Source organism: Ochotona princeps, chromosome 24, assembly GCF_030435755.1.
Source record: "Ochotona princeps isolate mOchPri1 chromosome 24, mOchPri1.hap1, whole genome shotgun sequence".
NCBI lineage: Eukaryota > Metazoa > Chordata > Mammalia > Lagomorpha > Ochotonidae > Ochotona > Ochotona princeps.
Window position 1 is genome coordinate 23,688,169 of NC_080855.1, and position 25,963 is coordinate 23,714,131.

At 50.7% G+C, this 25,963-nt stretch overlaps 2 protein-coding genes across 6 annotated transcripts in view; one reads left to right on the plus strand and one right to left on the minus strand.

Moving 5' to 3' along the window:
- Positions 1-16,562, minus strand: part of GTF3C1 (general transcription factor IIIC subunit 1) — a 60,859-nt gene extending 44,297 nt beyond the window's left edge. Inside the window, exons 1-6 of the mRNA XM_058680481.1 lie at positions 16,276-16,562; positions 12,174-12,383; positions 10,770-10,946; positions 10,502-10,645; positions 6,704-6,800; positions 2,583-2,706 (exon numbers count right to left, since the gene is read on the minus strand). Of these exons, the coding sequence (XP_058536464.1) occupies positions 2,583-2,706; positions 6,704-6,800; positions 10,502-10,645; positions 10,770-10,946; positions 12,174-12,383; positions 16,276-16,496 (973 nt within the window). The 5' untranslated portion in view covers positions 16,497-16,562. The remainder of the gene's footprint in view (positions 1-2,582; positions 2,707-6,703; positions 6,801-10,501; positions 10,646-10,769; positions 10,947-12,173; positions 12,384-16,275) is intronic.
- Positions 16,563-16,683: 121 nt separating this feature from the next.
- KATNIP (katanin interacting protein) overlaps positions 16,684-25,963 on the plus strand; it is a 165,253-nt gene continuing 155,973 nt past the window's right edge. The window contains exons 1-2 of one of the 5 annotated variants that reach the window (XR_009247565.1): positions 16,738-16,760; positions 23,584-23,704. The gene's annotated coding sequence lies outside the window, so the exon portion shown is untranslated. Of the gene's footprint in view, positions 16,761-23,583; positions 23,705-23,962; positions 23,983-25,963 lie in introns of those variants that run through there. The other 4 variants (XR_009247562.1, XR_009247561.1, XR_009247564.1 and 1 more) reach the window with 4 other exon arrangements.

The window sequence follows — 25,963 nt, forward strand, 5'->3', positions numbered from 1 at the left end:
TTCACTCCCAACAGGCATCTGATGCCATGACACTACGGAGAGTTTCAAAAAAAGACAGCAAAGCAGTGGACTGCACCCAAGCTTTGCTCCAGGCACCCCCTCTTATGCGTCTAGGTAAAACAGACAGAGGGATGGAGACCCCCAACTTCGTGGAGTGCAGTTCTTTCCCAAGCATGCCCACACTCCTTCCACACTGTGTCCTTTCACTTTGAATGCAAATCATGCGTTCAATCTGGCTTCCCTGCTGATCTGCATCTAAGTGGCACCTGCAAATTCCTTCCGAGGCTGGAGGCGAGAGCGTGGACCCAGCTGCCCCACAACAGTGGGCTCCACATCATCAACACCTCACCAACTGCCACCCCTGGCGCATGGGGCTCCCCTTGTCACCAACCCTCAGAGGACCCACTCAAACGACAGCCTGAGTTGCCAGGCCCCAGGAGCAGGGCACCTCTCAACTACCCCGGCTTGTGACCAATGCAGTTCCACGCTGCTTAATTTTCTTCCGCATTCTGAGGGACTCAAGCTGACTTCCATTTCTCTGCACAATTTAATAAACATAGGATGACGGGGCACACTTGGAGAGAAGAATCCCAATTTGCAAAACAGATCAGCACGGGGCGATGGGGTTCATTACCCAGGTTCTTGGCTTTGTACAAAACACGGCACTGCAGCTCTCCATGCCATGAAATGCGATTTAAAATATGTCTGAATCCAAACTCTGTGGAAGGGATTTGAGAGAGAACTCGGGCACATGTGTCCAGGCACACCTGTAAATTTACATGTGCTAATACATCATCTTTATTTATTATTTAAGCCTTTGCCACTTCACATTGCCTAGAAGGAAGGTTTTATGTTAATCCACACACCAGAATGACAAAGCTCAAGGCAAAACTGCATCCACCCCTTTCTCCTGTGCAAGAAGTTACTCAGGTGGTGCTTAATTAAATCGTATTGGCTTGCCACTTACTTGCTGCCTACTCTGTTCCAAGGAGATACGGCACAGGCACCGAGGATACAGAGTACATGGCGGCGGGGCAGCCACCCTCAAGAAGTTTACACCCTAACTAGAAAAAAGTCACCCAGATGAACACCTGACACTCTGGGCTTCCTGTTTGGTTCCTCTGCACTTCAAAAATAAAATTATTCTAGTCTATGTTTAACACCTTTCTTCCAACAAGTCAGGCAATAAAAATGGGATACTAAATCCATAGGCCATAGTATCTGAAGCATGTGGACCACTCTACTTGTATGTCAAACACTGCGGGATGTCCTGGCAGCTCTGGACACGGCTCCGTTCCATGAGCCTTCTCCTCCCTGCCACAGAATCCGTCATGCCCTTTCCATCTCAGCCCCACGTCAAGGCTGGTACCCTCTTCCCCTTAGCGGCCAGCCAACGAGGCCATCATACATCCTCAGCACACTGGAAGGGGCTGTGAGCAACCAAGGACTCGGACAGGAGGATGGTGTTGCTCTCTCCCAGTGGTTTCCTTGTTTGCTCCCACACCTGTGGTACTGTAACTACTGCGGTGCTACCACCTTCCTGACGATATGGCGAAGCCAGACAGAGTGGCCCGGGACCTCCAGGAACTAAGCCGGAAAGCCAAGGGGCAAAGTTCCCTCAGACCAGCGTTCGCCTTCTCTCGATAGACAAGGGCTCCAGGGACACGTCTTTTCCCTGGCACTCCTCTCCTCCCGGGGTTCTTCCATGCTTGCACATGCCAAGATCCCTGCAGTCTCCAACTGTTTCATTTATTTCCAGGGCTGAGGTGTTGAGGACTCACTGTCACCCTTCACGGCTCAGTCAGTTACCATTAGCCCACCTGTGCTTGACACCAACATACTGTCACCAGCCCTCTCTCCTGCCATTTCCTGTCCCGTCTTCTGGTGTACTTGTCAGTCTCTTCCTTTTACGTCCTATCAGATCACTTCGGTGATGTCCAGGCAAAGCGTAAATGAACTCATTTATTTTATCGTCTGTCGCTCAAAGTGCTGACCCTCAGCTTTCAAAATCATTTCGGTCCATGAGGATAAGATGGCGATCAATAAGGGGATAAGGGGCTATTATAAGATAAGGAGGGTCTCACAGCTTCATGGTATGTCATCTTTCATTAAAAATGCTTTGGAAGCTTCAAATCATATCTGTCACATGCTGAATGTCTGACCTTTCCTAAGTTACTTGGCATTTCAACTTGAAATTTCTGACATGTACCATAGTGGCAACGCCACCTACCGCACAGGGCTAGATCACAAGACCACACCACACGCACAGGTATTTTGCAAAGGCTGGCTGAAGAACAGGGCGGCTTAGTATAAGGAGGAAAGGATGAACTTGTTTGGGTCACCACAGACTTGCCACGTTGGGGGGATGCAAGCCAGAACTGCCTTCTATCAGCAAACACTTCCCATGTGCTTTCCAGATGGGAGGTCTAGAACCAGCAGGAAGGAGTCAAGTTGAAGAAATATGTGAAAACATCCTACTGCAAGGCATTGCCTGATTGGATAGCAAGGCTGGGGTTGTGAAGAAGGATGCGTGGCCATTGGCCAGCCCACCACGGTATCCTGAACCGAACCTTGGTCTTTACCTTTCTTGGTCTTACAGGGTCCACACTCAGGGTGAATCTCCTGCAAGCGAAGGGACACGACCTTGGCGAGTCCGGCGTTCAGCATGTACTGGTACAGGCGCTTGAATGTCCTTTCACACAGTCCCTGCCAGAACAAAAGCCACCATCAGGTGCAGGCAAAGCACTCGCAGCCACTGAGCAGTCACACACCCAAGCCAGGTCAGCACCTGAATTCTCTGGTTTTCTTGAATGGGGACCTGCTGAAGGCACTGACCCTGGAGACACTGCCAAGCAACACAAAGTCCAGAGGAACAGACGGAAAACTCCACCTTTTGATTCCATGTGCCGGGAAAGGCATCCATCTGCCTGTCCCAAGAAGGGAGCCCGGGATGGGGATGAGGCAGGTGGCTTCACAGGTGCATTTTGCATTGTTGGGATTTTCTGAACCACATGAGAACACTACATTTTAATAAACAGACACATGCAACATCTCCTACAGGATTGGGGACAACCAGAAAAAAAAAACATATTTTAAAATGTTCTTTAGAAAATTTTAGGGCCTGGTGCGATAGCGAAGCAGTTAAAGTCCTTGCCTTAGTGTGCCAGGATCCCATATGGGCACTGGTTCTAATCCCAGTGGCCTCACTACCCATCCAGCTCCCTGCCTGTGGCCTGGGAAAGCAGCTGAGGATGGCCCAAAGCCTTGGGACCCTGCACCCGCTTGGGAGACCCGGAAGAGGTTCCTGGCTCCTGCCTTCGGATAGGCACAGCACTGGCCGTTGCGCTCACTTGGGGAGTGAATCATCAGACAGAAGATCTTCCTCTGTCTCTCCTCCTCTCTGTATATTTGACTTTCCAATAAAAATAAATAAATCTTTAAAAAAAAAAAGAAAAAATTTTAGAAGATGTGGTCCAAGGGACCAAGATGATCTAAGCACAGTCTCACCGCAGGGGGCATAAGGGGCCTCCCTCTATATCTTGATTCACTGATTCAAAAGGCAGACAGGGAGAGAGAAAATGAGAGACTGACAGAAAGACAAGAGCCTATTGGCTCAGTCCCTTCATGCCTGCAACAGACAGCAAAGGACTAGGAGCCAGGAACTCCTCCAGGTCTCCATGCGGATGCCAGGGACCATTCCCTGCTGCCTCCCAGGTGGGAGCAGCAGAGCTGGCACTCGGATCAATGTGGGCACCCTAGGTGATGTCTCACCTGCTGTGCTAAATACCTGCCACTCCATGTTTTTGAAAAATATAATTTACTTCCCAATATCAAAGACCGGGAGATTTCATATTTGGCGGGGAGGAGAGGGTAGGGGGAAGGAGAAACAAAATCGATTCTGTTTTATCTTGAGAAATTAGATCTGGCAAGCAACAGCAGCAGCACAGCTCCCTGCATCACAGTGAGCAGGAGCCCAGGACTCACTGACCCGGGATGCCTTGGCCTCACGCTGCCTACGGGAAGCTTGGCCGATACAACCGGCTTGTCTTTGAATGGTCATTCAGAGGAAAGGCAATTTCCTAAACCTACAGCTATCACAGCATCGTTTTGGTCTTGGCCCACTGGCTCCTGGATCTCACCCTCCTGCCACGGCTGCTGCTGGATTCTGCAGGGCCTGGAACCGCGAGGCTAGCTGTCACTGACAGGGCACACGTGACTTGAAGAATTGTTCCTTGAGTCTTACAGGTTTCCTTCTTCCCTCTGGCGGCGAGGCAGGGGGCCAAACACCTGTGAGCTGGTGAGCTGCTGCTTCCACATAGGTGTGATGGAAGCTCAGCCTCAGCAGCACTCCAGCCGTGGGGCGGCACAACATATGGCCATCCAAAAGCCATAGATGACTCCCACATGGCCCATTCAAATCCAGTGGCTTGGAAATGGCGTCCATCGTTAATCTAGCAGGGCCCCTGGCATCCTGGAAAGATCCTATGGAAACCGATCCATCAACTCCCAGCCCTCAACATATGGCATGAGGCCTGGACCACCCCAAATGAGAGAGGATGATGTAGCCCTGCCTTGTGGGGGCTGTCATCATGGACTTGCACCATCTGCCTTGCAGAGAGCAAAAGCAGCACCAAGAGCCTCCTCCCCCCTGCAACAGAGGCAGCACTCAAGTTTATGGCCTCCGCTTCATCCCAGGCTGATTTCTCAGCAAACCCTGCGTGGCCTTCTCGGACCCCTGTTGTGGAAGACCGTGGTCAGCAGACTGTCGGGATCTCCACACTCAATGCATCCTAGAGCTGAACTTGTCCTGTGCCTCCTTTTCTTCTCACTGCTCTGCACTTGACTCCAACACTTACTCAACATCACCTGGAACTGGGCACAGCCCTGTCAAGGAACTCTGGCAGTGACCAAGCATTGCAGCCCTTGCCCCCAGGCACCTGCTCTGGCTATTCAGATCCTTCTACTTCTTGTGCCTCCACATCCTGGCTTGGCCACTCACCAGGTTCCGTTAGTTTCATTCCCAAAATGCTTGTTACACCATTCAGGCCCCCTGGCAGGCCACAACTCCCACCCCCACTCACTTTAATGGCCCTCCCTTGGGGTTGTCCATATTCCCCAACACTCAGCAGCGCTATGGCCCAAGGGTCAGGGTCAAAGGCTCCTGCTAACAGCACCACTCCCACTCATCAGGCAGCCCTGGTCACCCATGCAGATGTCCCACAGGCTTCCCCACTCCATGGCTCTGTGTGAGCTGCTCTCCTTGGCTGCAACACTGCTACTTGCGCCATGAGGTTCTCTCCAGGCCCCTCCACACACTTCTGCTACCACCAAGCTGGAAGGCAACCTTCTAGGTGTGTGTCCATGCTCCTGTCCCTCCATTAGAGCAGTTCTATGACACACAGACGCATCATCTTAGGGTGGAACACAGTTCTGACTCAAAGGAGACACTGGCTGAAATGTTTGTTGAATGACTAAAACAAAGAGTGACCCCATGGCAGTCAATTCTTGTCACTGACACAGTCCCCAGGGATAAGCCCAAGGAGGGCAGGGCAGCCCTGTCTCCCTGTCCTCCAGGGACTCCTGGGCAGAGGTTTTGAATCCCAAGTTGGCCTGGGCCAATGTGTTTCCTGAACAGGTAAGGAACTCCCTTCCCCTTGGTCAGGGCCTCCTGAAGGGGGGTCTTCCCAGCTGACCTTGTCTTTGGGGTTTGATAGTAAAGTAAGAACCATAGAGCAGCGTACACTGGATGGCAGATGGCACTGGTGCTCAGGCTGGGAGTCTAAGGGTCACAGAAGGTAAGAGGCCTGGGGGATGGCCTCAGTACACTTGCTCCAGCTGGCTGTCATGACAGAATGCGGGCTCAGAGCTACTGACTTTGGAAGGGAAGCTAGGGAGAAATACGAAAATTTTTTCACATACACACTTAGATGTATATGTGAAATCTGCATTTTTTTAAAATGTTCAGTGAAACTTACTTTTTTGAACAGGCCAAATGTGACCTGCAAGTCTCAAGTTTATAACTTTGGCTTTGAAGAGATTTGGGCATGCAATGAACCCAGCAATGCCCCAGATTTTCTGAACCCTGAAATCAGAGACCAGAACTCCACCGTGTCTCTAAAAATTAGTTCCCGTAAACCTTCACCTTAGACGTGCAGTTCTGTGGCTTAGCCTACGGGGCAATCTCATTACCCTCCCATTTTCAAGGTGGGCTCTAGGCTAATCTCCACTGACAGCAGTTCCCCTCACACAGGAAGGAGCGACCCTTCCTCATTTTCTTCCTCTCTTGCTCACTTTATCAATGCTTCTGGATCCAAAGGCAAGGTAGGTCAATAATTGCTTTAGTCTCTCTGCCATCCCCTCGCTTGCCCAGTGCGCTTGCTCTGTCAGTTCAGTCTAAGACCACTGGGGACGACATTACAAGCCTGACTACGGAAGGAAATCTAAATGTCAGGATTTACCATTCCATGTGAACTTTGAGAGCTGCTCTGAGAGCAAACCCCAGGGGAGGGAGGGGAAGTCAGACATGAAGAGGAATTTACACAAAGCCCTGAGTATTTGCACGTTCTCTAAAACAGAAGGCAGCACATTTGTCTGGAGTGTGTTGTGGGGCTCTGGACTGCCACTCCCTATACTGAGGCAGCTCTCCAAACAGGGGTGCGCATCGGGCTCATCCCAGTGCAAGGGGGTCCCCCAGGCAGCTCACCAGTTCCTCCCTCAGCCTGCCCAGTGTCTCGATGCGGTTACTCCGTGCACTCAGCACCATAGAGAGCTTCTCCATGAGGATGTCGTATTTGCTCCTCCTGCAAGGAGACACCAAATAGGTTACTTCTTCAAACCCTGTGCCTGTTTTTAACAGTCATCAACAATGTACTCTACCAAACCCAAGTCTTAAGGTCTCAACAACCATCCTGCCCAACATTCCCATTCGAAGCTGGAGAGATTGAGCAGTTCAGCCACATGTCTAAGTTCACCTAATGGGCAGCAGACGGAGTCTGGGGTTTACTTGATTGAAATTTCTTTTTAAAAAGTCTGAGACCTTTGGGCCTGGCATGGTAGCTTAGTGGCTAAATCCTTGCCTTGCATGCACTGGGATCCCATACGGGTGCTGGTTTATGTCCTGGCTGCTCCACTTCCCTTCCAGCTCTATGCTTGCAGCCTGGGAAAGCAGCTGAGGATAACCGAAGCCTTGGGACCCTGCACCCACGTGGGAGATGTGCAAAAAGCTCCTGGTTCCTGGCTTCGGATCTGCTCAGCTCCGGCCACTGTGGCCAGTTGGGGAGTAAACCAGCAGACAGAAGATTATTTCTGTCTGTCCTTCTTTCTTTAAATCTGCCTTTCATAAACAAATTTCAAAAACAATTGTTAAAAGTCTGATTTTTTTTCCTTTTTTCAAGATTAATCTATTTTATTTGAAGTACAGAGTTATAGAGAGAGGGGGAGACAGAAAAAGAGAGAGAGAGAGGTCTTCCATCTGCTGATTCACTCCCCAAATGACCACGACAGCTAGGGCTAGGCCAGATCAAGACCAGGAGTTAGCTTCATCGAGGTCTCCCACACGGGTGGCGGGGACCCAGGCACTCGGGCCTTCCCCTGCCACCTTCTCAGGTGCAGTGGTGGGGAGCCGGATCAGAAGTGAGCAGCCAAGACACAGGATTAACACCCATATAGGATACTGGTACTACACACAGTGGTTTAACTCACTGTGCCAGAACCCCAGCCCTGAGTTCTGACACATACTTAAAGGTTTAGGAAGCAAAAGAAAAAAAAAAAGTTCAGGAAGCATCTCATCTCATAACAGTATTTCCTTATAAATCACCAGGTGAAGAAAAGCAGCGATCATTTCATCAAGTGAATCAGCTTTCCCAAAATTCAGGACCAAGATGCTAACTTGAGTCTTCCTCCTCTAAATCTAGTGCCTATTTCGCTCCGCTGTGACACCTCGCTGATTCTGAAGCCAGTTTTCCACATGACTTCACAGTGTGATTGATTCCCCCTGCCAGCTCATTTCTATCGCGAAGAGCGTGTTACAATATAAATGCTCCCAAGCTCACGGTCCCCAAAGGAAGCTACAGAGCTCAGGCCTCCTGGGAGGCCTTGGAGAGTCTGGGGCAGGGGACACGGGGGCAGGGATCAGGGTTGCCGCCAGGCTTGGAAACACTCTGAGGGCACGCAGAACGCATGCCCAAGACTCGGACGCTGTACCCACTTCTCAGTGGACAAAAGCATGAATGAAGGGGGCCCAGCACGATAGCGTTGTGGTTAAGGTCCTCGCCTTGCACATGCCGGGATCCCATATGGTAGCTGGTTCTAATCCCAGAGGCCCTCTTTCCCATCCAGCTCCCTGTTTGCGGCCTGGGAAGGCAGTAGAGGATGGCCCAAAGCCTTGGGACCCTGCACCCGCATGGGAGACCTGCAAGAGTTCATGGCTTCGGATCAGCTCAGCTTCAGCCGTAACAGTCACCTGGGGAGCAAACCATCAGATGGAAGGTCTTCCTATCGGTCTGTCCTCCTCTCTATATATCCACCTTTCCAATGAAAATAAATAAATCTTATAAAAAAAAAGCATGAATGAAGGGGCGTACATGTGCAGCCTAGCAACCACCATGCATGAGGAGTGCTGTCATAGCCACTTTACACAGAGAAAATCGTAGTTCCCAGAGGTCAAGCAGCATCGCCCAAGGAAAAGGCTGTAACTGGAATGCAGAGCTTGCCTCCATTCAGTGTTATCTTCCCTCTCCCCGGATTCTCATCTACGTTCTTGGCAGAGCCCAGGCTGTGCACCAACTATCAATCTGGTAATAGCATTATGTAAGGAATAAATGGTATAACTAACCAGAAAAGGAATTCATCTGACATAATTCTTTTTCAACACAGATCTTCAACACATGGGTTAAGAGATAAACTGGAAGTCTGGGAAGTTTTGATCAAGTGCAACCTTGAAGGCGAATCAGGACTAACAGACACAATAGGAGCAGAGAGCCGGTTTTTGCTCCTGGAGATCTGCTGTCAGGATAAGCTGCAATTGCATCACGCCAACCTCTGCGCACTGCAGCAGGTACTGTACACTTCACTTAGACGTAAGGCTGAGTGCTCGCTCCCCTTCCCTTTGGAGGGTGCGCCTGGCAAAGGGTCAAAGGTGGTCAGGTCAGTTGCAAACCATCTTGTCTGTCTGCCCACCTCCACCTCAGAACCCTTGTGGCCAGGCATGGGCCAAGCCAAGTTCCCTATTCAAGAGACACCCACTTGTCCTTTGCTCCCTGTCCTTGGCTTCTTCTGGAGGGCATGAGATGACCAAAAGATGGCTGTGACCTCTGCAGCTTTCTCCCATTCCTGGTTCCAGGAAATTAGGTGCCCCAAAAGCAAGGATTAAAGGGTGGGAGGTAATTTACTCTGTGAGACTCCCTGGTCCTCAAAAAGCAGTGTGCCTGTGAGAGCGTGTGGTGCCATACTGGCCACATTATGACACCCAGCTAGAGTATCGTGTATAGCAAACACTTAGCAGAACCTCACAGTCTCATTCCTCTGGGCCGATGGCCATGGCTGTGTGCTGTAAACACTTTCAATCTGAAACTGATATGATTCAACCACAACTCTGCCTATACAGCAAATTAAATCTGATGTTCTTTATTTGTACATCCTTACAAAAACGTCACCAAAATGCTAACAGTTACTATTCCTGAGATACAGAACAGTGCTGTTTTTTTTTCTTTTTCCCTTTCCTAATTTCTAGGTTTTCTAAGTGAGCGGCACTTATTTGCAACAGAAACAGATAATTAAATGTCTTGTTTAAAAAGCCAGAGTCTGGGGCTCGGCGTGGTGGCCTAGAGGCTTAAGTCCTCGCCTTGAACGCACTGGGATCCCATATGGGCGCCAGTTCTAATCCCAGCAGCTCCACTTCCCATCCAGCTCCCTGCTTGTGGCCTGGGAAAGCAGTCGAGGACGGCCCAAAGCCTTGGGACCCTGCACCCATGTGGGAGACCTGGAGGAAGTTCCTGGCTCCTGGCTTCAGATTGGCACAGCACCAGCTACTGCGCTCACTTGGGGAGTGAATCATCGGACGGAAGATCTTCTTCTCTGTCTCTCCTCCTCTCTGTGTATCTGACTTTCTAATAAAAATAAATAAGTCTTAAAAAAAAAAAAAAAGCCAGAGTCCACCGGTTCATGTCCCGGTGGCCCCACTTCCCATCCAGCTCCCTGCTTGTGGTCCGGGAAAGCAGTGAAGGGCAGCCCAAAGCCTTGGGACCCTGCACCCACGTGGGAGACCCAGAAGCAGTTCCTGGCTTTGGATAGGTTCAGCCCCAGCCATTTTGGCCATCTGGGAAGTGAACCAGCAAAAGGAAGATCTCTCTGTAAATCTGCCTTTCCAATAAAATAAATCTTTTTAAAAACTGTTTGTTTTTTTTTTACAGCCAGAGTCACATGCTCATTTGTCCTCTACCAAACCATGACACACTTGGCAGCAACATAAGCCAGCCAACACTCTGTTCTCTGCAGCCCGTACCTGTCCACATGAAAGCGGTTGAGCAGGAGCAGGATGGAGTGCTGCTGGGCCCCGGTGGGCAGCCGGATCACGTGGGACTGCATTGTGATGAGCCCGTTCTTGTTCAGGATCTTCCTGTGATAGTGCAGCTTCCCAGCATCCACCCTGGAGGAGGAGGACGCCACGCACCATGTCATTTTGCTTCTCTGGTAGTTTCTGGCCCCGCAAGGTGCAGAGTCTCTCTCTCAGACACTCAACATGCATTCTGACAAGTCCCCCGAGCCCTTACTTGAAAGCACTGCTGTGGAGGTCACGCTGCAGCTCCCCCTGCCACCTGGACCGGCCCAGGCGCTCCAGGATGCAGTAGGAGAAGTCAGGGAGCTTCAGGTCAGGATCCCCCTCCTGGCCTATCAGGGCCCGGTAACGCATGGCCTGGGAGGCAACGATGATCAGCTTCTTCCCCCACCTGCAAGCCAGAAACCCCCACATGGAGAAACAGGTTGGAGTGATTGTAAGAAAACTGGAATACAAAAATGCAGAACCTTTAGAACCACTATTTGCTGGGCTCACAGAGGTCACGACGACCCCCGAAATTCAGCCAAGTGAGGTTTGGACCTTAGAACTGCACAGTCTGCTGAAGGAACAGGGCCAACTTGCTATTCCTTGTGTTCTTCCAGGGCTTATCCAAGCACCCAGACCAAATCCACGTTCCCCATGACAGCCTGGAAGGCTCTCCATGACCTGGTCCTCTCTGCCTCGCTCACTTTGTCTTCTAGACTCTACCCTTCACCCCCAGGGGCCTTCCGAGATGAAGGAGTCACCCAGGGCGCACCTACGAGAGGGCTCGCGGGTTCCCGAGTCCTCTCATCTGCCTTTTTCCTGGCCCTGTTTAGACGCCTGGCCTGACAGCTCTACTTCCTCCTTCCCCATACCTGGTGACTTGACTTCCACCACAAGTAGACAAAGAGAAAAAGGAGAAGCTGTATTAACATGTGGTTTGTGCCTAAAATCAGTTGTCTTTGTAACTTGGGGAAGACTGCACAGCCAGTTTCCCAGCAGATCACTTCATGCCTAAAGGTGACAAACTTAGGACCTGGACTCTTCTTCAAAGCAGCCTCACTAAGCTAAACTGTCACAGGTCCTCTGGGAGAAAGTGTGCAAGCATGGAAGAGAGTTTCCTGGTCTTTGATTTGATTTCTTACTTGGACTGGCTTACTAGCCGCACTGCTATAATTCCAGTAATCACCGTGGGCATCAGCAGCAATTAGCTGACTTGGTGACTCCTCGTAGTCAGCATACAGACTGTCAAATACGGACCAAGCACTGAGCAATGGATTAGAACACTAAGAGAAACATAAATGATCTCTACCGCCAAGGGGCTGACCCTGTGAGATAAACTCACACAGGAATGGCTGGGCCCAGCTAGGACAAGAAAACAAAAGGCAACTTCCAAATGTTACATGCCTGTCACCCCAACCGTAGACACAAAAGGAAGAGAAAGACAGGAGCCCTGAACTCCAGTAGCCCTGAGCTCCAGTAGCCCCGAGCTCCAGTAGCCCCAAGTGGGGTGGGAGCCGGCTTAGTGCAGGAGTGATGACCGCCAAGAGGCAATGGGACTGCAGACCACCCCTAAGCGCTCTGGCTGGAGTGCACTAGGAGGCTCCGGTGCTTCCGACAGGGACAGACCGGTTACCTGTCAAAGGCTTCCACCATGGTGCAGCGGGGCTGCAAAGCCTTGGTCCTGATGTCGTTGGTGATGTTCTTCCTCTCCTTGAAGTAGCGGCACGAGCCCTGGATGCCATCTTTGTTCTCCAGGATCATGTGAATGGGGTAGACATCCTCCAGTGGCACAGGGTCCCGCCGGGACTCCAAGATTCCAGTTTCCAAGTCAATTTCTTCATACCTAAGGGGACAAACACAGAAGACAAAGCCCAGCTGAGCTTCAGCAATGATGAATGCGCAGCGTGTGCACCCTGGACAACCTCCTGCCATGATTAGAAAGACAGGATAACATTGTGTTGTCTTTCCACCTCACAGATCCAAGTGGTCTTGATAAGCAAGCTTCCAGCCTTACAGAAGGAATTTAAACCTTCCCAGGGCCCCTCAAATCTCTACGGAAGCTGGATGCTGGGATCCAAACTACCTTACCTGTCCTAGCCATGGCCCATTGGTCTCTTTCCAGACCTGGTCCCCAGTCTCCAAGACCACCATGTGGGGACTGGAGGATTCCAGGTGTCTCTTCTCTAAGACATCATCTTTCCATCTCTCCAGTATCCTTATCGGCTTCTCTCATGTTAATCATCACCCTCGGGTTCACAATTCTCACCTCAGAGTCCTCAGTCCTTTATTCTTCCCCACACACCAACACGTCTTCACTTGTCTATCGAACACCCCATGTACCAGGAGATCAGAGCCCAAGTTAGCAGCACCCTTCCTTTCTGCAATCAAGTGTCCCCACGCTCTAACACTGTCCTCTGGCTCCTCATCAATACCATCTCCAAGTGTGCTTCAAGTTTTCTTTGAAAACTTCCTACCCTGCACCGGTCTCATTGAGGCCAGAGCCCACACTTTCCAAGCCTTTTCTTTCTTGCTCCCTCTGGGATTTCCGTGCCCTCAAATCATGCCTTTTTCCCCAGCTTCCTAGAAACCAATCTGGCCTAATTATCTTCTCCCTCTGAGGCACAGCTTTCTGTCTCCTATAGAAGACGCCTCATCCTAAATGCAGCCTTGGATCTGCGTGCACTCCCGGACTCTGCTGAAGGCCTCCGATCACAGCACTGTCCCCAACTCGCCAGGATTATGATCTGTCAACCTCCCCAGGGTGCCAAAGGACACTCCTCTGTTACTTCATCTCAGTAGTCACCCCATCAATGACATGAGATATACACAGTTACTGTAAAACCAGGCTGGTTAGATGGTGTGCCGGGTCTTGACCTGAGGCAAGTGTCCTGTGCATGGTCAAGGAGGGCTGGGCTGGGCTACACTGTCTGGCATAATCTCACCGGGAGGAGGACGGCTGGAATACCCTCCCCCAGGGACGACCTCAGTCAGCAGCCTTCATGACCCATGATGGACTGACTTACAGCAGCCTAGCTCAGTCCCTCCCTCTCACCCGCTTTACCTCCCAAGAGGCCAGATGGTAACAAACTCAGAGAGCTGTGCTCGAGCAAGCCAAAGGGACTTCCATTCTGTGTGCCTCAGGGAATGGTCCAGCACCTTCTCCACTCCCCCAGATGTGGCCTCCAGACTGCACTCCTGCCCTCCCTGCCTCAGAGAATGGTAAGCGAATTTCCCCTGGGACGCCCAATGGCCAACGCCGGAAGGTGCCCTTTTTTGCGGGAAGGGGGCGCCCTTTTTGAATCCTCTTTCCTCAGGGTTCACAACCAACCAGTCCCCAACCCTCTGGACCTCTCTGCCTAGTACGTCTTGATTTCATCTTCTCAACCTCTTTGCTGCAATCACTGTATGGCAAGCTGGCCCACGACTGGTCTGCAACAGTTCTCAACTCTGTCCTGGCCTGACCCTTGTTTTGTGGCTTGCCCCAGTCATTTTGATAAAGGGAAAACTGTATAAATGGATTAAAACATAACAACATTGCAATTTGGTGAAGGGCAGAGTGGATCCTGGACCCAGAATTTCTGCATTCAAATTCTGGGTTCTATTTTCAATGGTGGATGATCTTGGGCAACTCACTTAGCTGCTTCGCTTCTTGATTTCCTCTTCACGAAAATGAAGATAACATTACCCACCTGCTAAGCTTGCTGTATTACTATGTGTAAGAATCTTAGAACAGGGACTGGTGTTGTGATGCAGTGGGTTAAGCGGCTTCCTGTTGCCAGCTCTACTTCTCATCCAGCTCCCTGCTACTGTGCCTGGGAAAGCAGCAGAAGATGGCCCAAACACTTAGGCCCTGCCACCCATAAGGGAGAGGTAGAGGAAGCCCCTGGCTTCAGCATGGCCCAGCCCCAGCTATTGTAGCCATTTGGAAAGTGAACCAGCAGATGGAAAATCTGTTTCTCCCTCCCCCTTTGTCAACTTTCCTTTCAAATAAATGAACAAATCTTAAAAAAAAAAAAAAAAAAAAGATTCTGAGAACAGTACCAGGTATAGGTCAACCTTTATTCCTCATTCTGTCCTGTTCTACATTTCAGCTGAACTTCATCTCGCTCTCTTCTTCCAGCCTTTCCCAGTTGCTGGTATGTGTCCACAACGCCCTTTGTCAACTGGCTGTCTATATCCAACTTCTTTTTTAAAAGTCATTTTATTTTTGGGCCCGGCGGCGTGGCCTAGTGGCTAAAGTCCTTGCCTTGAAAGCACCGGGATCCCATATGGCCGCCGGTTCTAATCCCGGCAGCTCCACTTCCCATCCAGCTCCCTGCTTGTGGCCTGGGAAAGCAGTCGAGGACGGCCCAAAGCTTTGGGACCCTGCACCTGTGTGGGAGACCTGGAAGAGGTTCCTGGTTCCCGGCATCGGATCGGCGCGCATTGGCCCGTTGCGGCTCACTTGGGGAGTGAATCATCGGATGGAAGATCTTCCTCTCTGTCTCTCCTCCTCTCTGTATATCTGGCTTTCCAATAACAATAAATCTTTAAAAAAAAAAAGTCATTTTATTTTTATTGGGAAGGCAGTTTTATTGGGAAGGAAATATGGAAAGATTTTCCAGCCCACTGGTTCACGCCTCAAGTGGCCACAATGGCCGGAGTGAGCCGATTCGAAGTCAGGAGCTTCCTTCATGTCTCCCCCGTGGGTTCAGGACCCCAAGGGTTTGGGCCATCTTCCACTGCTTTCCTAGGCCATAAGTAGGGCTGCATGGGAAGTGGAGCAGCTGGGACACGAACCAGTGCCCGTATGGATGCCGGCATTTGCAAGCAGACAATTATTAAATTGAGCCTTAGCGTCTGGCCCTGTAAACCCACGTTTTCAGTCTCATCTTGCACATGACTCTGGGCACGTTCCCCACCGTCACACCGTGGCTGCAGACCATGGCTGCACAGACCCTGGGGGCGGCTGTGTCGCTCAGGGATGAAGACGCTACCCCTCTTACATTCCACATGGAAATTACAGCGCTTCTGTCCTGACTCTGCTCCCAATCCCAGCTTCCTGCACATGTCTACCCTGGGAGGCAGCAGGGGACGGCTCAGACACTCAAATGCCTGCCACTCACCTAGGAGAACCGGAAGGAGTGCCAGGCTCCTGGCTACAGCCTGGCCCATCAGGCTGGCCGTTGTGGGGAGTAAACGAGCTGATGGGTGATTTCCTGTCTCTGCCTTTTGAATAAAAGCAAGCAAGCAAGCAAGCACACTCTGCAGTTCTAAACCAATGCTCAGTGCTTAAACGCTTCGTGCCTCAGTTTACCCCTCTATATGGTGGGACAGACAACAGCACCTACTACAAAGGGTCGTGGTGAGGCTCGAACACTTGTCACTGCAAGCACGGAGCTACTAGATTCAGTGTGATTCAGGTATCACACTGGCTGCGATGCACCTCTGCTTCCATGTGGACCGCTGGTCTGACATGGGAGGAACCGTGGGATTTGCCTTTCTGCTCCCACTCTATGTTGCATTAGATGGAGACGGGAGAATATCGCCCAGCTGGATAGAACAGGGCACCAGTAGGTGATGCCAGCTCCTGGGCCCTGCCAGGGCCGAGAGCCCTCAATCAGACGCTCCCCCAATACTCCCCTCCCAGACTCCCAGTCCTCCCTGGGTTTCGTTCCGTTCCCCCTCCGATCCCCCCACTCCCTCACTCCGAGGCCCTGCGCCCGCCCGCCGGCCCGCAGGCCCTGGCCGCTGACCGATCCTGCAGCTGGAGGTCGGGTCGCTCCCGAGGCTCCTCATAGAAGCTGATTCCCGGGTGCGTGGCAAGGGCCTGCCACAGAAACTCCTGCGTGCAGGGCTCCAACGGCAGCGGGAATGGTGGCACGCGCGTCTCCAGACGGCTCCACAGCGCGGGCAGACACAGGCCGTCCAGCCCCTCCAGGGCCACCTCGTCTAACAACGACTCCAAGGCGTCCATGGCCGCTTCGGCGAGCAGCCCCTGCGGCGCCTGCGCACCGCGCTGCCAGGCGGACTCCGGAGGCGCGCCTGCGCACCAGGGTCGGAGCGGGGATCGGAGGAATTCCAGCGCGCCTCCTTGACGTCACTCGCTTTGGAGGCGGGCTCAGCAAGCGGGTCTCCGTCGCTATTGGTCAGGAGCTCCGCAGTAACCAGGGGAACTGCAAACAGTGTAGAGGCCGCTTCCGGTTCGGGCACCCGGAACCGCCGCCTCTAGGGATGGATGGTGAGTGTTCATGGGCTCCTCCAGGGGGTCGGGCAGTTACTCTGCTATCATTGCTGAGTTTTCTCAAGGCGTAGACTCCTGGTCCACCGCTTCCTGACACGATATGAGGGAAAGGGAAATGTAGTGACCCGGGTTGGGAAGAAGAGGCAGGAGGGGGGAGTGGTCAGCGATGCAGACGTTCTGTCCCGCTGGGGTCGTGGAGGGAACCGGTGACTGGCCCGGGACTCCGGGTGGGTGGGAAAGGAGAAGTTGAGGACCTAGGAAGATGATCCTGTGTGTCCTGTAGGATCTGGAAGTTGGGGTGGACTGGCCAGGGTGGCCGTGGGGAGGCCAGTCGTCGCTGCTGGAAGGAAGTTGGCACGGGCAGTGTGGAGGAGACTGGGAGATGCTCCGTTTCTGTGTTTTGCTGTTAACAGTAGCCCACATGGACAGACTTTCCACTGCCAGGAACACCTCCCTAAGCTTCCTAGGGTGACCCTTTGAGGCCAGCGTGAGCCCATTTTACAGAGGGGGCAAGCTAAGGCTTAGAGAAGTTAACTTTTCGAAGTCCAACAGCCAGAGCAAGGCAGAATAAGCGGGGAGACCCAGAGCACTGTGTGCCGCTGGAGCAGAATAATGGCGTTTGAGATCTGGAAGGTTTTTCCTGGAGGTTGCAAATCCCGATGTGTGGCAGTAGGTGCCCGCTGGATTAGGGCTGTGGCTGAAGATCGCTTCCCTCATCTGCATGGGAATCCGCTTGGTCATCTCCCAGCAGCCTGAAGGCCACTGTTCAGGGATTCTTGGCTAGAATCGTGACATTTACAGTGGGAAAGAACCTTAACGTAGGCTACTACTGGCTGGGCAGGCTCAGGTCTTAATGTCAAGGCTCACGTCTTAATGTCAGGGGGATTTTTTTTTTTTTTTTAACTCTGTGGCCCCTAGCTTCTCTGGAGTTTGTTCTGGAGAATTTTCCTGCCTTTGATACATCTGAGTGCCTGGTGTGGAAGAATGTTTCTAATGGAACCTTCTGCCCTGCCCTGTGCTCTTTGCCCTCCGGAGGGAGAACTGTCTGTCATCAGATGGCCCTGGGGGTTAAAGGTGAAAATCCTGAAGCTGTGGAACAGCAGTCCCCGGATACCTGTAGGCCGCTGCCTCAGAAGCCTGTCGCTCTCATGTGTTCTGTGATGTTTGTTATGGCAGAGATCATTCGTCCATCAATTCACTTTAAAAATACAACAAGAATAAATCAGTGCCATTTGAACATACTATTGTTTATGCAAAACAGCTATATTTCCCCTAAACTTTTTTTTTTTTTTTTTAGTGAGAAGAGTAACGCTGTTTTCTGTTTTTCTCAAATCTCTCATGTGTGGCTTCATAGAAGGAGCTAGACTCTCACTTCTGCTTTAGTGTCCCAACTGCATTGTCTGTTGCTTGGGCTGGTGTCTATGAAGACATCACGGGCACACAAACATGTGACATAGATAGATCATTGGAACAGGGAGGAACATTTTAAATAGCCTTTTCTCGTTTTGCAGACACTGTTCTTTAATAACTGCATAAAAACTTAACAAGCGACAACATTTTGTTAAAAAATCATCACAATATTGATACCTGACACCTTATCAGTCAGCTTTGTATCATGTTCCTCGAGAACGTATTGGTCTCCCTTGCCGTGTGATTGGATCGTTCACACAATTGATTTTATAACATAAACCCTGGGCAAACGCTGGTTGGCTGAGTCATGCCTGATCTTCCCAGTCATTGTGTGGAAGGAAACTCTCACCCACACACTGTTATTTCCTTGAAGGGACGGGCTCATTTCATTCCTATCTGGGAAATGTTTGTCAGGTTCCCAACCCTGAATCACTGCGATGTGTGTGTGTGTGTGTTAATAGTTCACTCCAGGGACAAACGGTGTCTCTTAACTAAAGGCAGTGGGCTCAGCTGGCAGCTACTGAATGGTACTTCTTTTCTAGGTATTCCACCTTTGGGCTTGGCTTGTAACAAAGGCTTTCTATCCACTTCTCATATTTTCATGCACCATATTTACCAAGGTATTCATTTCTAGGTTGAGATCCAATCAAATTTTTGTAGTTTCCAGAGGAGGTTTTTTTGTTTTTGTTTTTTGTTTTTTTAAAGGTTTGACAGAGAGGAAGATCTTCCAACTGTTGATTCACTCCCCAAGTGACTGCAATGGCCAGAGCTGAGCCAATCCTAACCAGGAGCTAGGAGCTTCTTCCAGGTCTCCCACGTGGGTGCAGGGTTCCAAGGCTTTGGACCTTCCTTGACTGCTTTCCCAGGCCACAAGCAGGGAGCTGGATGGGAAGTGGAGCTGCTGGGATTAGAACCGGTGCCCATATGGGATCCTGGTGTGTTCAAGGCAAGGACTTAAGCCACTAGGCTACCATGCTGGGCCTCAAAGGAGGTTCTTAAATGTATGTTTTACCAGGACATTGGGATAGTAAACAATAGGAGGACTGCTGGTATGGTTTGGCTGTGCTGCTTTGCTTCAGGCTGCAAGCAGTGTGACCTCTGCGGGCTGGGCTTTGCTCAGCACAGTCAAGAATTCCTGTCTGAGAATTAAGATAAGGATAGTTTAAGCTTTGCCTTCCTCTTGTCCTGGCAACTGTGAAGCACAGTTTGAAAGACATTGCTGTAGCAGGGGTGGGAAGCATTCAGCCCCACAGGCAGGCTGGGTCTAGTCTGGGAAATTATTTGGTCTGGCCCCGCCAAGTGCGGCTGCAGGTGGAATTGGAAATTTTCATAAGTGAAGCAAGCTGATTTTTTTTCTTTTTAGCTGAGACTTTTGTATGGCCTGTGAATGATGTTATAGAGATCCAGATGGCCCTTGGAAGAAAATAGCAGACCTCTCCCCCCTCCCCCTCCCCCGCCCCCCCGCTGGCTCTGGATAAACCACTTTCCAATGGCCTAGTTGGTCACGTTGTTGTCGCTGCACTCCTAGAATGTTCTGGTGGCCCCACGGAGGAATGTGCTGCTGTTCAGACTGGCTACAAAGAGAGTGTTTACTCTTAGTTGAAACCTTTGAAGAATCCCATCTTCTGCACCTGATTGTCTAGGCCCATGTCTCTCGGATAAAGTGTGAAGCAGGCCTTACTAAATTGTTTATTCTAGCCAACCAGATAAGCTAAGCCTGACCTTATCAGAAAGATGGTTGCTTGCCAAATTCCCAAACGCCTTCCATGTCTAGCAGGTGTTTCCCTAAACCGGCACTGTAGCCTGATTTGTTCTGCATACTCAGAGCACTACCACCTTTCACGACACCTTCCCCGGCCCACAGGTTTTAACGTGGAACAAATCCTGATAGGTCTCTGTGACATGATCTGTGATATGCCAAGGCCTTTGGGGGCCATCCAGTACCAGATTCAAATCGCAGGTGTGTTGTGTGTCCTCTCAGAGCCTCGGTTTATCTGTCAGTGAAATGGAGACGATGAGCAAGTCTCCACTGTCTCGTGGACTCAATGAAAAGCGGATGAAGGCGCTTATGGTGCTGTATGGGACGTGACAGCGAGTGCCCCGTCGTCTACAGGTGGGCAGCTTTCCTCCACGCTGCTCAGACAAGAGGGAGGCACCTCTGATTGAAACTCTGCAGCAGTTAACATGCTTGGTCATTAATTAGCTCACTCTTTGTTTAAGACAAAACCCCAATGTTTGACAATTTTTAATTTGCATAAGGGTAATTGGCAGCCTGTGAGTCTTCCTTTTATGAAAATGCTCACCTTTGTGTTAAAGTCAGATTTTTCCCCCAGTGCTTTTAAAGTATGAGATGATTTAGGAGGGGAAAAAAAAAACCACCGTGTTCTCAGATTTTGAGGAACATACTAATTAGACGGAAGTTCAGCATGTCCATGTAATTAGGAAGAATTTGAAAGCTGCTCATTTGCTTTTGCTGCCCCCAGAGCAAATATTCACCATTTCCCTGTTTATCCTGTTCATTTGCTTAGCAAACTTTCTCCGAGAATTAATAACACCAACATGAAATTTCACCTCGCTTGTCCAAACAATCCCGAACTGTGAAATACGAGTGCTAAGATCTGGCTGCGAGATCACGAACTGTGGTGTCTGTTTGGGCTGTTCCCATCTCGTGTAATATTTACCTGGGCTCCCGGTGATGTGTTTGTTTCTCTGACGACTTAAAAATAAACCAAGCACAAAATCGCCAAAGAAAATAAAACCAAGCAAGCGTTCAGCAGGCAAAACAAATGTGGGCACCAGATGGTGTGTGCGGCTCTTCTGCTGTCTTCTCTGCTCCTGTCTGTCCATCTGATGCATGTCTCTTTCTCTCCAAGCCTTTCGGCATTCGTTCTATCCCAGTGCTTTAACTTGCTGCAACTTGGCACACTGGCTCTTGCTGATTTTTTCCTTCAGGGCATGCGTTCCATGATTGAATAGCGTGTCAGCGTCTTCTCTCCACACAGAGCCAGAGGTGTCAGCGTGAGTCAGCTCGAGTCCAGGTGAAGGAGAGACAGCCGTTAACCGTACTGTTCTCCAGGCTTCTCTGTAAAGTGGATTTGCCTAAAGATACATCTTTTGCATTTGTTTATTTTTTAAACTTTAGCCTCGAAAGAAAAATTAGCAGTGTAGCCAAGAGATTGCAAAATAGTTGCCCAGGTGTGGGGTTTTTTTGTGTGTTTTTGTTTGCCTGTATCTTTTGGTCTCTTAAAATTTTGAATTAGTGGTTGTCACCGTTGGAACATTGACAGGTTTCTCCTAAATACCTGATCATGAAGTTTTCTGGGAAATGCCAGTAAATCTACTAACACAGAATTCGAATCCCGCCTGGTAACAGAGCCTTCCCCCCTGGAGGCACGTGGATAGTGCCCCTCTGCCTAGGGGGAGGCGCCTTGTCCCAGCCCACGCGGGGCCTACCAGGCCTGGAACCCTCACATCTTCTACCTGCCTGGGCCTGTCAGCATTTGGCTAAACCCTAACCCCCACATTAGCATTAGCTTACACAGCTTTGGAAGTGCCACTCGGCTGTATTGTGTGCTGAGCTGTGTGACAGCCTGTCCTTTTACTGTGGAAAAGCAGAAACTGTCAGCACCACCCGTAAGAACTTTGGAGCTGGGCTGCTTCCCTTTTCTCTAGCAGACAACATGGGTGCCCTAGACACTGTCGTTTGAATGCTCCAGTCCTGTCCAGGTTCCGTGCTCTGGTCTAGCTACCTTTAAGGGAACTGCTTTCCACAAAGCCTCTCCTACTTTCCAGCTTAGCTTCTTATCTGCGGCCCTCTCCACTTTCCCACCCCTCCCCGCCCCCATTTCCCATCCCAGTGGAGTTAACTTTCACTTGCAGCTCCTGCCTCACTTTGGAACCCGCTGTGATCTTGACCAGCCTTAGCTGATGGATTCTCAGACTTAATCATATCCTTCAGAGATGAGAAAGTGACGGGTGACTGCAATCTATTAGGAAATTATCTTCCCACCTGCAGAGACCACAATGCTTTTCTAAACTCTCAGAAACTTGCAGCACAATATGTCTGGGTCTTCTAAGAGTCCCAAATCATTTAGCTTTATGAACCTACCCCTGTCCTGTGTTAGGATACTTGGGCTTGATTCCTGACTCCAGTGCTGATGCCAGCTTCCCCCAAATGCACACCCTGGGAGGCAGCAGGTGATAGGTCAAGTCCTTGGGGTCCCCCCTCCATACACACACAGAAGGGACTGGGCTCCTCCTGGCTTTTGGTCTTTGTCCTGGAAAATACTTAATAGATAAGGTCAGGATCCCATCTTGGGGACTCTGAGGCATCTCAGAACCTTGGGGACCCCCTGCAGGGGTCTCAGTCACAATTTAGGGCCAGCTTGTGGATGAATGATGGCTGTGACAGAGTTTCTATTGATTTTCTTTGAATACCTCACGGACCTTGCGTGCCCAGGAATGTTATTCAGTTACAGGAAGAAATCTCTTGTCTGCTAATCTCTGGAGGCACGTAGGGATGTGGCCTCTTCCATTTTTGCATGTGTAATTAGAGAATTAAATGCATTAATAGACATAAAGCACTTGGGGTAGGGCCCAGCATAGTAAATATTAGCCATGGTGGTGATGATGATGATGACGGCAGCGACTTGTGCTGAATACAGGGACACAGGAATCTTCACCTGCAGCTTCCCTTTGGGGAGAAGACTCACAGGCCTGCTCGTGAATGGGCCCCTTGGACCTGACCTCAGCAGCAGGAAGGCAAGAGTAGGGCTGGGAATCAAGAGGCATGTGCCATGTGGCGGGCTGCCAGTCTGGGTCCCTAATGTCTGTCACCAAGCAGGAAGGCAGGCCTTGTGTTGCCAGATCTTTTGATTTCTCAAGAGAATCCAGAACTCCGAATTTTGAAGTGTGAAATATTCCAAGTTTTAACTATTGGTTGAAAACAACAACAGAAATTTCGTTTTTAACATAGAGGCTGGGCAGATGTATGTGTGTGGGCTGGATTCAACCAGGGAGGGACTTTGGACCAAGTCTCCACATTGTCATGTAGCTGATGCAGAGGCTATGGCTAGGGAGGTTGAGTTCCTGCAGCCAGGTCATGGACAGCCTGGGCTGCAGGAACAGGACTGCGGTCAGCTGCAGTCTCATGCCTCCCACCCTTCCCCCCAGGCCTCCCTCAGGAGCCTGTGCCGAGCCAGGCTTGGCTCCTTGCCTCCTTTGCCATGAAAGTGTCATGTCAGGTCCATCCAGGACAGCAGACTGTTTGACTTCGGTCTCCGTCTCCCTGGGGCGTTGCTCCCCAGCCCTGGTCTTCCTGGTGCTGGAGAGGAACAGAGAGGGCAGAGTTTGTGGAATCGGAGGCAGATGGCTTGACTTCTTATTCCTCTGCCTGGCTTTGTGGTTTCAGGGCTCACTTCCGTGGCAAACAGAGGTCAACAAGAGGAGGCTGCACTGGGCCACTGTAGGAACCACCTGACTTCATCTGTTTGAAGCCCTTGGAAGGATACCTGGTGCCCAGTAGGCCCATGGTAAACATTGCAAAGGGCAGGAACACATCTGTACATCTGTCCCCTTAGCATTCTGGAAGACCTTATGTACTAATTCCCGTATTGCTCAGTCATTCTGGGGATGCTGAAAGGCACTGAAGTTTATATCTGTATACATCTGGGGGCCACAGAGACTTTGTGGGGAAGTGGACTTAAAGGATAATGTGAATTTTTCATGATTTTTTTTGAAGTCCCCTCATCCACACCTGTTCTTACAAATGCATAGTCCTTACTTGGACCCCTGGGGGAGCTGGGGACAGGTGAGTGGGCTGGTTTGGAGCACGGTGTGGGCTTGGGTTTAGGCACTGGTGTGATGGATATAGAGGAAGACAGAAATCCATTTCCGCCTGGGAAGCAGTTGTCTCACAAGCCACTGACTCGATCACAGAAGTGTGGCATGTACTTATCTTTACTATTTCAAATGGAAAGAATATTTTCCAATTATCTCCAGTGGGATATTAAAGTTCATTTGTCTTATTTTGTTTCCCCATCTCAGAAACAGTAGGAGGGAAGGGGTCAGGAGAGCACATCGCGAAAGAATGAAATCTCTATTGCAGCTCACAGGCCAGGCTCCCCGGCCCTTCCCACGTCATCCATTCAGGAACCCAGCCATTCACACACTCACGGCTACACCTGCCTGTCCCAGCACCCTTCCGATGTGGGAAATCAGTGGTGATAAAGTCAGCCAGCCGCCTCTGGCTCCACAGAGCTGATAGTGGGGAAGACAGACAGACCAGGAACACATTAATAGGAAAGAGATCAGATCTGGGAAGGAGATCTGATAAGCGCTATGCAGAAGATGAAAGTCGATAAGACTGGCTCACTGCAAGGAGCTGAGTCCCTCTAAGCTCAGATCTGATCAACAGGACCAAGGGAAGGACAGCTGTGGAAAGAGGGAATGGAGAAGGCCCAGGCTGGGAGGCCGGGAGGGAAGGATCGTGAGTGTAAGAAGCCCAAGAAAGGCAAGTGGGCTGTGTGGCAGCTGACCCCAAGGATGGAGAGAAAGGGATGTCCAAGACCTGACATGGTCCAGGCCTCGGGGCGTGGGGAGCCAGGGAGAGCTGTGTGGGTTCTCTTGTGCACACTGAGAGAAGCATTAGAGGGTCCAGCCAGCAAGTATGATGGTCTTGGCTTTTTCTATGGCTGCTGGAGACCCACTAGGCACCTGTTGGAAAATTCCCAGAAGGGGTGCTGGGGGCTCAGAGATGGGAGTGCTCACGCTGTGTTTGGAAGCCAGAGTTGCATAAAACTCCTAAAAAACCACTGAAGAGTGGTTTATGGCGGGGAGAAGGAACAGAAGCTAAATACCCACACTAGGCAGGGTGCTGATCTAAGTGTTTGATATGCAGGGTCTAGACCTGAACAGCAGACAGCAGTGTCAGGTCTAAGAGGGCTCCCAAATAGGTAATGAGTCCCAAGCCGCACAGGCTGACCCCCGACCTGCCACTGTGCAGCGTCTTCCCCTGGGCCCTTGATGTAATTACGAAGCCATCCCGAGGACGCATCGCTAAGCATTTCTCCACCACAACGAGCTAGAGGAGCGCTACACGGGTTATAAATAACCATTTTGAGCTGCCAGCTGCTGTTTGGGTTTGGAAAGGAAAAGAGGGTCTTAGCATGACTTGTTTATCTCAGGTAATTTGGCAGTAAACTGGGCCCTGGGAATTCAAGTGACACAGAAAATGCAAAGGAAGAGTGACAGGGATATTGTTTCAGGCTTTCAGAAGATGGAATGTGGCTTAGGGGCCCAAAGCCAGCCGGGAGACGCATGTGGTGAGGGAAGGGAACCGTGCGCGGCAAAGCCACTGTGCACCTGCCTTCCACAGCTCGGCTCTTCGCCTCGCGGACCTCTGTTGTTTTGACGGGATGGCTTTAAAGAAGTGCCCTCAAAAGATACCCATGGCATCAAGGTGAAAAAAACAAAGAACACTTGTGATGGTGAAGTGGGTTAAGCCACTGATTGTAGTAGCCTGTTTTGAGTCCCACTTGTTCTCCTTCTGATCCAGCTTCCTGCTAACGCATCCTGGGAGGCAGCAGATGAAAGCCCAATTGATCAGGTCCCTGGCACCCACGTGGGAGACACAGGTGGAGTGCCAGGGTCCCAGCGTGGCCCATCACAGCCCTGGCTATTGTAGCCTTTTGAAGTGTGAACCAGACCCTCTCACTTTCAGCCTTTCCCTGTCACCATGCCTTTCAAGCAGGTGAAAATAAGACAAATAAACATTAAACAAAAGTGATCTC